This window comes from Pelmatolapia mariae, linkage group LG12 (genome assembly GCF_036321145.2).
Source record: "Pelmatolapia mariae isolate MD_Pm_ZW linkage group LG12, Pm_UMD_F_2, whole genome shotgun sequence".
NCBI classification, from domain to species: Eukaryota; Metazoa; Chordata; class Actinopteri; order Cichliformes; family Cichlidae; genus Pelmatolapia; species Pelmatolapia mariae.
The window spans coordinates 27,953,337-27,965,377 of record NC_086237.1 but is presented as its reverse complement, the minus strand read 5'-3'; the positions used below and the strand labels follow the sequence as shown (position 1 = coordinate 27,965,377).

General features: G+C 43.4%; 1 protein-coding gene across 1 annotated transcript in view; it reads left to right on the top strand.

The window, feature by feature from the left end:
• The window catches only part of ptch1 (patched 1), a 49,795-nt gene that overhangs the window by 35,361 nt on the left and 2,393 nt on the right, over positions 1 to 12,041 (top strand). Inside the window, exons 17-24 of the mRNA XM_063489241.1 lie at positions 2,469 to 2,652; positions 4,358 to 4,638; positions 6,722 to 6,859; positions 7,032 to 7,174; positions 10,429 to 10,528; positions 10,640 to 10,993; positions 11,127 to 11,655; positions 11,773 to 12,041. The exon at positions 11,773 to 12,041 is cut by the window's right edge and continues 2,393 nt beyond it. Coding sequence (XP_063345311.1) covers positions 2,469 to 2,652; positions 4,358 to 4,638; positions 6,722 to 6,859; positions 7,032 to 7,174; positions 10,429 to 10,528; positions 10,640 to 10,993; positions 11,127 to 11,654 — 1,728 coding nt within the window. The 3' untranslated portion in view covers position 11,655; positions 11,773 to 12,041. The remainder of the gene's footprint in view (positions 1 to 2,468; positions 2,653 to 4,357; positions 4,639 to 6,721; positions 6,860 to 7,031; positions 7,175 to 10,428; positions 10,529 to 10,639; positions 10,994 to 11,126; positions 11,656 to 11,772) is intronic.

The window sequence follows — 12,041 nt, the reverse complement described above, 5'->3', positions numbered from 1 at the left end:
TCTCTCTCTCCTGCTCACAGACTCCAGCTCGCACCACCACTCGCTCTCTCCCTCTCACTCCCTCTGTCTTTTCCTCCCTCCCTTTCTCTTCCTTTTGCTCCACTGCTGTGTCCTCTTTCATTAAGGGGGGCTGGAAACAAGTGGTTTCTTTGAGACAGCTCTGTGTGTGCATTTGTATGTTTTGAATGTGTGCTTCTCCTTTTTCTGATGTGCGTGTACTTGTTGAGCAGTAGCTTCCTTTTTGTTCCTCAAAATGAGGACCAGATCTTCAACATCCCTGGTAAATTGCATAGCTAGATGTTTTATTTTGATATGCCACTCTGTGGATCTGTGCAGAGCTGTTCTGCTTTTGATTTGTCCCTACTCTGTGCTGGTGACCATTTGTTCCTTATATATGTGGCTTAAAACTATATGCATCGCAATTAAAAAATCTGTGGCATGCGAGATAAGTCCTAAGAAAGGCCATGCTAACATTACCAAGAGCTCTTTTCTTCTTAGGGCAGGTCCATCTGTGGCGCCAGGCATTCTGGGTACCCATAGGGGTCAGGAGAACCAAGTGTGAGGAACATTTGTACAGATGTTGTGTTATTTTTATAGCTCTACTCCATTTGCTGGGTGGCATTTCCTTCAGTGTTAACAACCAGGTTAACTGCACACAGACGCGCTCAGGGACTCCAGCCAATTTTTTTATTGTTACGCTAACTCAAGCAATTTTTCTCTCCCAACCCCCCACCACAAAAAAAACTACTCCTTTCTTGTACCTAACCCCATGAGTCCAGCTTCAACCCCCAGAACGCTCCCTGCCTCTGTGAAAGAGGGATTTATGGTTCCTAGAAGGGAGAGTGGCAGAGTGGTGCGCAGTAATGGTTTTACCTCTCAGGAGGTAGCAATGCTAGACTACACTCCTGTTTCCACATGGGAGGGCAAAACTAACAGCCCTTAGTGAGACAGTCATTCGCGTCTACCTACTGACTTTTGCCGTCAAGGCAAATGACGCTGAATAAAAGAGTGCAATAAGGCAGAATCACAGACTCACATGCTCACAAAGATAAACAAAGTCCCTCAGAGAGTTTATCCTAAAGAAATCCAAGTTGAGTGACAACTCAACTTGGATTTCCTTTTGACAGTTTGATGTGATGTAATTACTTGTACCATTTTCGCCTGCATGCACAGACAAAAATGGTACAATACAATGGTGCAATGATGTTTAGCCCAGGATGCTAAAATATAATATCATGCTTATGTTAACACAGTAACTAAATATCTATGTCGCTGAGGCAAACGGGTAATTAGCTTTTCAGTATTGTGGTAACAAAATATAAGAAAATTGCAATTCGAACCTGATAATAGCACTGTATAAAACATAAACGTATTATTCAAATTCTACCGAGGGGAACGTCAATCTTTGTATTTTTATGTCCTGAGTCCGAATCTAATCTGCGGCCTTTCATGTTCTTCCTCTATCTGTGTGAGTTCTCTCCGGCTACTCCCACACTACCTGCTTCCTTCCCCCATGGATGCTTGGATGGATGATCCAGTAGCTCATAAAGTCACACAGATTCAGTATTTGAATGAATGAGCCTTGACTATGTTTCTGAGATATTTAGCCTGGACCAAAGTGGTGGACCACCTTACCAAAGTCAACAATGCATTCATTGCACTTATTCTCCTAACAAGACCAATTAGAAAGAAAAATACTTTTATGTTTTTGTTCACCTGAGAGTGCCCAACTCCAGAAACTCAAAACACAACCTGCATAGCTCTAAAATAACCAGAATGCCTGTTTAAAGCTTCCTTGCTCAGATTGCTTGGTTCTACAGGCAGCAGAAACAGCTACTTCTTGACAGGAGAGTGTTGCAAGGCTTCCTTTAGAAATTTATTCAGAGTGGTCAGGACGTTGGGTCTGAGGTTGGCCAGCCAATATCTACTATATGTAAAGGGAGAAGCTGATTCAACATTTTCCATGTTTTAATGTGGCATGATAATTCTGGGAAGCTGTGATCAGAAGTACGGGAATGTTCAGAAAGGCAACCAGTGTCTGACTTGTTGGTTTTTCTTTGGTTGGAAAGAGAGAGGGGCTAATATTTGACTCATATTTTGAAAGCTGCTCCGTTCTCTTGCGCTCATGCGTGTGTATAAATAAGCATTTCTGTGGTCAGCTCACCTGTAGAATGTTATGGTTAAACATCCCTTATTTCTACAATACCTTCATTTCCAGCGTGTACTTAACAACCGCAAGCACTTCAATTTTTTTCTACTTTTTTTCCCCCCTCAATTAAATTTTTTCCATTTTCTAATAATTCCATTTCAGTTCAAATTTTGACAGTTTGCTTGGGTGTAGTAGACAAACGAATGACATAATGCATTCGATGAATTATGTGTTTGAAAATTGTAATTTAAGAGGCTATACCAAAACCTATAAGTTTAATATTACAGTCATTAATTCATCTCATTTCTGGGTTTTGTAGCTGACTCGCCAGAGGCTTGTGGATGCAGATGGGATCATCAACCCCGGAGCTTTTTACATATACCTAACAGCTTGGGTCAGCAATGATCCTGTGGCCTATGCTGCCTCACAAGCTAACATTCGTCCACACCCTCCCGAGTGGCTCCACGACCCTACCGACTCCATGCCCGAGACACGCCTCAGCAGTAAGTCTGCATGCCCTATGTTCACATTATTTTACCGCTGAATACTGAGTAGTGCGACAGAATGGAAGAAATTTGAAATAATATTGCTTTTAGTTCCAACAAGTTCGGTAATCCAGCTCCACATTAATTTGAAATGTTACTGTAAGGTACGGCCAAACATACTGCATTTATTATCTGCTTACTGAAATTTTATGCCTAACTTTTGTGAGGTTTATGAGTCTCGGCTGCAACTTTTTCAGTTTCCATAAGGCAGCGGCTGCATGTAAGCAACGTTCACATCTTGTGGTTTGAGTTATTGGTCCTTTTTAGCTCTAAGTGAGGTATTAGACTTTACTGTACCACTACAATATGTGTGCATTTGTGCATGACTGAGCTCACTCTGCTAACCCGAGGACCAAGACACAACTTGCTGTTATTCTTCTAATAGTGCCTGTGGTAGATGCTATAATCCTGACTACCATGGGGCTCTAGCATTACACACACATACACACATTATTAAAACTCAGCGACCCCAAAAACAGCACCCACCCTGTTCTCGTTTCCCTACCACACACACACACACACACACAAACATAAAAAATATACTTACATTGTTATTTGACTCTAGCCTGTGATTTCGTGTAAGAAGGTGTTACAGGACAAGGAAGGGGGATGATTGGATAATTAAGAGAGAGAGACAGGGTTTGGGTTGGAAGCACAATTGGATAACAAGCAGGAAGTCCTTGACAGCGGGGGGACGTGACTGGATAAGCTGCATGAAGTGTTTGGCTGTGCGGGAGACCCCTGGAGCAGATCTATGTTTGCCAAAAGCCGCAGGTGTTCTAATCGAAATTTATAGTTGAGACTATAATGGGCCATGCCATGTTAGCAAGCTCTTCTATCTAACCCTACACTTACTATGAAATGAATACATTCAAAGCAACATTAGACAATACTACAACATGTTCTATAAGATAAAAAATAGGCAGTAGACTGGTCTAGTAGTTTGGTCCTTAGTAGTGATACTGCAAAGCTACTTCTAAATGTAGCAACTTATAAATCTTTTGTAAGCACCTACTATGCCTCCATAGCATCGTGACAGGCAGATATATACGTGATCACACATTTATATTGTGCCTTACGTGGTGGTGCTAAGATTAGGGTGTGGTAATGGCAGTGATTCTGACATTGTAATTACCTTGAATCATCGTTAGCTCTGACAGTCTGCTGTGTCTGGAACTGATAGGCCCTCATTAGCCAGGCTGGGCCACAGGCTGGCCAGGACTGAGTCAATGGAGGTCTGTTTCACTCTCCTCCGCCACCCCCACAGAACACACACACACACACGCACACACATGCACATACGTCTGCAAACGTAGCTTCTCTTGGAACAGAGCTGCATTAGGGAGGGAAAGCCTTGGTATTCGTGGTTTGGATATAGAGTCTCAATTATTTCTGCAGATACACGAAATGATCAGAATATAATGAGAATTAATTAGAATAGACAAATGTGATCTGCAGAAGCCACTGTTGATTTATCCGATTGCTTCGTCGATGTCTACAGTCTTGAAACGTTATCATCTGTGTGGTCTTTGCTTCCAAGGCCCCAAAGAGAATACTTCACCAGTTGCTTCATGGCATATGTCATATAATGAAAAATCTAAGTCGGGGGGGTACAGCTTTGCTAACAATTAAACCAACCTTCTCTGATTTTCTCACCATCCAGTCCCGGCTGCTGAGCCCATCGAATACGCACAGTTCCCCTTCTACCTCAACGGGCTCCGGGAGACGCCGCAGTTTGTGGAAGCCATCGAGAGCGTACGGGCCATCTGCAGCAACTACAGCCGACAAGGCTTGCCCTCCTACCCCAACGGCTACCCTTTCCTGTTCTGGGAACAGTATGTTAGTCTACGCCACTGGCTTCTGCTGTCCATCAGTGTGGTGCTCGCCTGCACCTTTCTCGTCTGTGCCCTTTTTCTGCTCAACCCTTGGACCGCTGGCATTATAGTAAGTGTTGGAGAAAACACACCACATGCACAGAGACAAATGAAGTAACTACAAATATGTGGTATGACAATGCCCAGAGAAACACACGTAGCTCCATAGATTGCAGCAGATGTTCTGAGAGATAACTTTAGAGAAAGATACAAATGTGTCTGCTACTTCTAAAAAGGTTTTTGGCTGCTTGACATAGAGAGAGAGAGAGAGATCTTAGCTTTCAATTATTTAAAAGTCAATTTTTTCCCTCTCTTCATGTCATTTCCTGGTTTTTGCGTGTGGTCCAGAATGCATGTCAGGAGGAGAGAGTCGGAAAAGAGAAGGGGCTGGTGTGTGTTATCGTAGCCCCAGTCACCAGTGTTTATCTTGTGCTGTTTTGTTAGGACCAGTCTGTTTAGTCTAGTCCAACACTCCCAGACACAAATTCTGAAATAAATGGGAAGAGGACAAAAAGTTGCCCCAGCAACTGGCCCCCACTCTAAACCTATAAAATGTTTGATTTTATTTCCATCTCTAACATTCATCCACTCTTGCTCCTGTCAGACGAGACGTTTCCAAGGATATTGGCAAACATGCGTTCGCATACACAAGCCAGTTCTCAAAAACACTTTGAGCACTCTAGTGCATGTACATACTTGCACACACATACAGTATGAATGTTTAAACTCGCAGGTGATAATTCACACGGAAACACGTACAAAGAGTACTCTGGTTTTTCTCTCTAGTGGGTTGTATTTTACAACCGGCAGTGGCCAGGCCACCCGAACCTTGAAACAAGGGAGGAGGGGACTTCATGTTCATCCTCTTCAGGCCTTACTAGTAAGATCAAAACATCAGTTATAAGAGAGTTCTATCAAAGCCCAAAGCACAAGCAGCCATACAACATCAAACTCTCAAAGCCTTCAAGCCCTGAAATCCACCATGACCATGTAGACAGAGGCTTTGTGTAAATATCATGTCTTGTGTTTAGATTTATACAGTTAGTTTTTAATCCACTTGATTTTGATTCCTCGTAACACTTAAAATCTGAATGGGTCTCAGTACATTTAGAGCAATCCTTTGTAATCTCAATCTGTGTTCCTGATTTATGGTTTATGTTATTTATAGAAAAAACGTTGCTTAAAAGAAACAAAAAGGCAGGTGTATACAAGGTTTTACCTCACACAGAGAATTTTAGTAATAGTAAATATAATATAACGCAAGAAAATGTGTTAAATCTAGTAACATCTTTTCCTCTAACTATTTTATTTTAATATACAGTATCTGCACACTTGTAATTAGATCACTCAAAATGCCCTTCAGAATAAAGTGGCAGACACACCACACAGTACAAATACCCTTTGTGGATATGCACATACTCTGTGCTGGGTCACCTATAGGTGCACGTACACATAGTTACCTCCTCTGCCCACCTTAACCCTCTTCAAAGGATTTGGGGCCCGTGTAACCTGACACCTGTCAGCTGATAATAGCAGCTCCTGTAATGCTTTGCTCCGGAGTCTCCACAAACACACACATTTCACCCACATGTATGGTTACTGCTCAACACATTTATAAGGCAGATATACTCACACATATCACCCTCATGTGTTATTTCTCTGCCTCATCTGTCTTGTATGCAGTCAAATTTAAGGTCAAATGGAAGTTCACACAGTTAAAGCAGGGAATAATGATTTGTTCTTTCTATAATAAGACAGCATAAAGTAGAATAACTCCATTTGTGGTAATTAAACCCACTGTGCTCACGGACAAGTTTTACCTGTTTCACCTAGCAAATGTGCATTATAATTCTGAATTAGCTGGCATTTTCTTATCCCTTTTAAAGGTGTTGTTTGGATCTTTTAAAGTCAAACATCGAAGAGAAAAAGGCGATGTGTCCTGAAAAACCTACAGAAACCATTTGAATGGATATTGAATAAAATAAAATGGTTGCAAACACTGAATCGTGCAGGCTTTTTGTAGCAACTGGCACTTTCTATGTGTAAAAATGTTTTAGAACTGTGAGTTTATTAACTACACAAGTGTAACTAAAGGTTCACGTAAATTGAACAACTACCCACATTTCTCACAGAAACTCCTGCTTTCTCTTCAGGTGTTGGTGCTTTCTCTCATGACTGTGGAGCTGTTTGGCTTCATGGGGCTGATGGGAATTAAGCTGAGTGCCGTCCCTGTTGTCATTCTCATCGCCTCTGTGGGCATTGGAGTGGAATTCACTGTCCATGTGGCCCTGGTAAGTTTAAAAATGAATTAGTGAATTTACTTACTTTCTAATCCTAAATGCTGCTTGCTGGAATGGTGAGGTCTATTGCTGTATGGATTCAGGTCTCTCTGATGGTTGTGGAGCAAGTTAACCTTTTGAGAACAAGACATAAATAGTTTTTTGTTTTTTCTGTGTGTTGTAGGCATTCCTGACAGCCATAGGGGATCGTCACAAGCGGGCAGTGCTGGCACTGGAGCACATGTTTGCACCGGTGCTCGACGGCGCCTTTTCCACATTATTAGGCGTCCTGATGCTCGCAGGCTCTGAGTTTGACTTTATTGTCAGGTCAGTTACAAAATCAAACTCACAAGAAACTACTGCTTTAATTTGAACTTGAAACCATGCATATTTGCACATACAGAGGTTATCATATATATTTAAATAATGTTCTTAGACCATGCCTCAACCTGTATACCACACAGGAATCCACCTCAGACCCCGATCATGCATGACAGCTACTCTCTTCTTCTTTTGCTTCTCTTCTTTAAATCTCCAATTTTCACTACCACTAGCAATTATTTATTATTATTTACTATTATTATTTATATTTTTCGTCTCTTTCTGGGGGATGATCTCCAGGAAACCTCACCAAAAATCTCTTTCCTTTTTTGTCTTTTCTTTTACCTACCTCTTCCTCCTCCTAATATCTGTCGTGCCCGACATTTTATGGGAAACCAGGGAAAGGGTTGAAAATTAAAGGTGAAAAATAGGTGGGAGGAGTAGGCAGTAAGGGAGGTGACAGAGGGGAGCAAAGTGAAAGAGAGTGAGTGAGTGAGGGAGAGCAGGAAAGACCTCTGGCTTTTGTAATCTCCCTCAACTGGTTTAACTGCCCTCACTAGACATTTATAAGCAGGGAAAGGAGTAACAGAGTGGGGGGCAAGAGAGCAGTTGTACAAAGACAGGAGAAGTGGAAATTAAAACCGACACACTGCCGGAGCTCCGTGCAGGTGGCTGCTTTTGTGTTTGCACCCTCTTAAGCGTCAGACAGAGAGGTAGCGACCAGCTGCCGTTCAAGGGAGGAGTATGAATGATTCTGTATGTTCTCAACTCCTACAGTATTATGAGAAGTTTCCCCAGACTTTAGTGTGTAATTTAAACAACCTTATGTCTTTACATGGCCATATGTACACACATTCTTGGTTGCTGCCAGATGAGGTAGCTGTATGATTTGGCCTGCTTCTTTGAGAGCTAAAATCACTGAACTCCATGTGATCTGCAAGCGTTCATCTGTGCACACCCGCACAGTTACACAGTTCCCCCCTCGTATAGACACACCAACCTGCTCCCTGACCCTTTAATCATGGGGGTCAATGATGGTGCGCCTGCCAGTGAGAGAACACACATATACACACTCAGAGAGACACATACAAACATACGCACACAAACTATAGAGGCCTATAGACCTTCTCTCCGCACCTCCAGTGGTGTGCTCTGGTTTCTGGCTCAGTCTCGGGCCTCCATTTAAAGGTTCTGCTGTTGTCTGAGCAAACAAAGCAGCGCCCTAAGACGGTGCAATAACAACAGGCCCAGCTCATATTTTTCTGCTTGCGCCGAAAGAAATGCTTCCCTGACTTTCCCCATCAGCCCTGTGAATGTTTTCACTCTAAACAGCCTGGCGGGGGCATGCAACCTGGTATGTGGGCTGCACGCGTGCACATGTACATATGTGTGCACATATTTCTTCAAAGGTGACGTGGCTTTTACTCCTGATGCTTTGTATGGAAATGCTAACCATAGTTATGAAACTGTTATTTTAGCTCTAGGTAGCTATATTAAAAAAAAATCATCCTAGGACCGTAGTTGATCATTATCCGATTTAGGAAATGCAGTCCTTCTTTTGCTCGCTGCATAGACTATTTATCTCTATGCAACTAAATCCTGACTCGCTGCAATTGGTTAACAGAACTTGTATTTCAAGTTAACTACAAAAATAAACCAGATGCTCTTGCCCCTTGTCTATAGATTGTGCCTCACTGCCTCATCATTGCAGTATCAGAATTTCTACAAGTCACTTCATCCATCTTTTGGGTAGCTTTGCATTGGTTTGGGTTTTTTTTTTTTTTTTTTACTCGATCTTAGCATGTCTCTTACTTTCCAAGTAAACCAAATTGAAAGGGTGAGACTGTTTCACTGTAATTCAGTTTTCTAGAACTGTGCATGAAAGGCCACCCCTGCTGTGTAGACAGGGACCCTTGCTCCGTACTTGTGGATAGTCCTTTCCACAGTGTCCCTTCATTCTCTACACGCACACATCAATAAAACACAACTGAAGGATTAGTTATGAATGTGCACTTAATCTGAGGCCCAGCTGCATGGCACATCTACACCTTTGTTAGCTCCTATTTACACCCACCCGTGCACACACAAACAAAGAACATAGTCAAGAGTCAAGAAAAAGCCTTCATGGCGTGTCCCTGAATACCTGAGAGCTTCCAGTGGAAAACCAATGGGTGGCTGTGCGGGGTATGGGGTGGGCTTTTCCATAATGAAGGAAGCAGGGTTAGTGAGAGAGGGAGATTTAGAGTGGAGATTGGGGAGTCTTACCTGATACATTGGAGATTTAATTAGATGGAGTGGCTTGTGGAGTGGCCAGGAATTTCACAGGGGCTTAGCTGGAAGGAAGGGAGAGAAAAAAGCGAGGAAGAGAGAGAGAAAGAAAGGAGAGTGAGAGAGGCCAGGGAGGGGTGGCGCTGAGGGTCCCCTTCTCTTCTTCCTAGACTAAATTGTTTAAATTCTATACCCTTCACTTCATTTGTTTGCTTCTCGCTTTTCTTTCTCTTTTCTTTTTTTTTGGAGAGCTAGAGAGAGAGAGAGAGAGAGAGAGAGAGAGGCCCCTGTCCTCTTGTACCCCCCACCCCCCATGCCCCAATGTCACCCTCCCCACTTTTGCTCTCCTTTACCACTCCCCCTTCACATTCCTCACTGCTTTGTTTTCTCCTTGTTTGCTTATACACCACACACACCCAAGAGAGTACCCTCACCCCCCAATAACCCCCCACTCCCACCCCCTGTCTTTTTTCCTTTCCCCCCGTGCCTTTGAATTAACCAGCTCTGGCTAATTATGTTTCCCCTTTCTTTTCTCTACGCGGCTTCTTTAAGACTAACCCTCTTTGGCAGGACTTAGAAACGCACAAGGTACATTTATGTTTTGCTCCTCAAGACTGCAGTGCATGCCAGCCTGTCTGTGGGGGGTTTATATATGTGTGTGTGTATGTTTTGGGAGTGGCGAGTGTTTTTGTGAAAGTATTATTTTGGGCATGTGTAATGGTTGATCTTGCACATGTCTCCCCACGTCTAAACCTCTGTGGTTTTGCACAGGTATTTTCTTTGTTTCTTCAGCTTGCTTCATTTCACTTCTTGTGTGTCCTTGTTGGTATGAGTGACTTTGCTTAAATCTTTTATTTTTAATAAATGTTATTGTGTTGTGTGACGCATAAGCCACAGGAAAGTGTTGTGTTTTACATGCATTTTTTGCTTATTGTGTTTATAGCTGATATTGAAGTTAATTTTCCTTTGTGAACTCTTTCTTTGTAATACAGGTACTTCTTTGCAGTGTTAGCCATCCTAACAGTTCTTGGGGTACTGAATGGATTAGTCCTGCTCCCAGTATTACTATCATACTTTGGACCTTATCCAGAGGTAAGATCTTACAAAATGCAAACGCAAGAAAATCTAAATCAACCAGGACTAGTGACTTTTTTTTAAATTCAAAAGCCAAACTATAGACAACTCTTTCTACTCAACACTCAGGTATCACCAGTTGATGGACGCAGCCGGTTACCAACCCCATCTCCAGAGGCCCCTCCTCATGTGGTCCACTTCTCAGTCCGTCCTCACCACACCACTGCAGCCACCACCACCTCTGGTGCAGTTTCAGACTCATCAGACTCAGAGTACAGCTCAAACACCACAGCATCCGGTATCAGCCAGGAGCTGCAAAATTATAACCTGCACTCACACAGAGGACAAGCTCGAGCAGACGAGCAGCAGTACCACCTCCAGATCAGCAGGGGAAGAGCCAGGACAGAGGAGATGAGGAGGGGAGCATCAGGACATCGGCGCTCAGCTAGACAGCCTGACCCTCCAGCCTATACTGTGTCCTCGGTAAGAGAAATATGTCATATTGTGTCTCCTGCATGACTCTTTTGATTGCATATTTTCTTTTGCTTGTCACATTATGAAATGGAAAGATAATTTTGTTGTTGTTGTTTTTGTTCTATATTTTGTCTCCTCTCAGGGTTGTGATACTGGGACGCAGAATGGAACTACTCCAAACAGTAGCAGGGACCCCAAGAGCCAGGTGCACTGGCAGGGCCCGCCCCCAGCCCGGCCGCGCATGGACGCTTTTGAAACTGCTACTGAGGCTGGGGGCCATTATGGCTCGCATAGCCATAGAGAACACTCAGCAGGCCACAGAAGCCGCTCTTCCCACAACCCACAACCTAGTCATCACCTCCCGCACCAACACCTCAACCCTACTCCATATGGCCAACCCATCACCACGGTGACAGCATCGGCTTCAGTCACCGTCGCAGTTCACCCACCTCCCTTGTCCAGCCAGGGCCCTGCTTCCACTTACCCAGGATACACTGCAACAGACAGTTACTGCCCATCAGGGACAGAGGGGCCAGAGCCTGCCTTCCAGGACCCACATGTGCCTCTCTACACCCACACAGGGACCAGGGGAGTCAAAGTAGAGTCCATGGAGCTCCAAGATTTGGAGTTTGAGGCAGCTGAGAGCAACAGTGGCAGACGGGCTAGCTGAGGTGAGATCTTATCAAGTTGAGGAGCTTGACGTGTAGCACAACTGCCCCTTTTTTTTTTTTAAATAAATGTCTGTTTCATTATAAACCACTGACAGTATAATCTCCTTTGGTTTTCAGGTCTGGAGAATAGAAGTACTATGGCCAAAGATGGACTCTTCGGTATTACTGAGCAGCTGACCCAGTCTGGCCCAACCCAGCCCAGCATAGCCCAAGCTGGCTCACCACCAATGCTAAGCAGCGAGAAACTTGCCAGTGTTCCCATAATGGTGCTCATTCTTACTGTAACCCAGTGGACTATTGTCTTAGATATTTCTATCTATATTTAAAAGATGTATACATATGTAAATATGAACATAAAGTAGGTATAATTTTAGGAGCTGTACAAC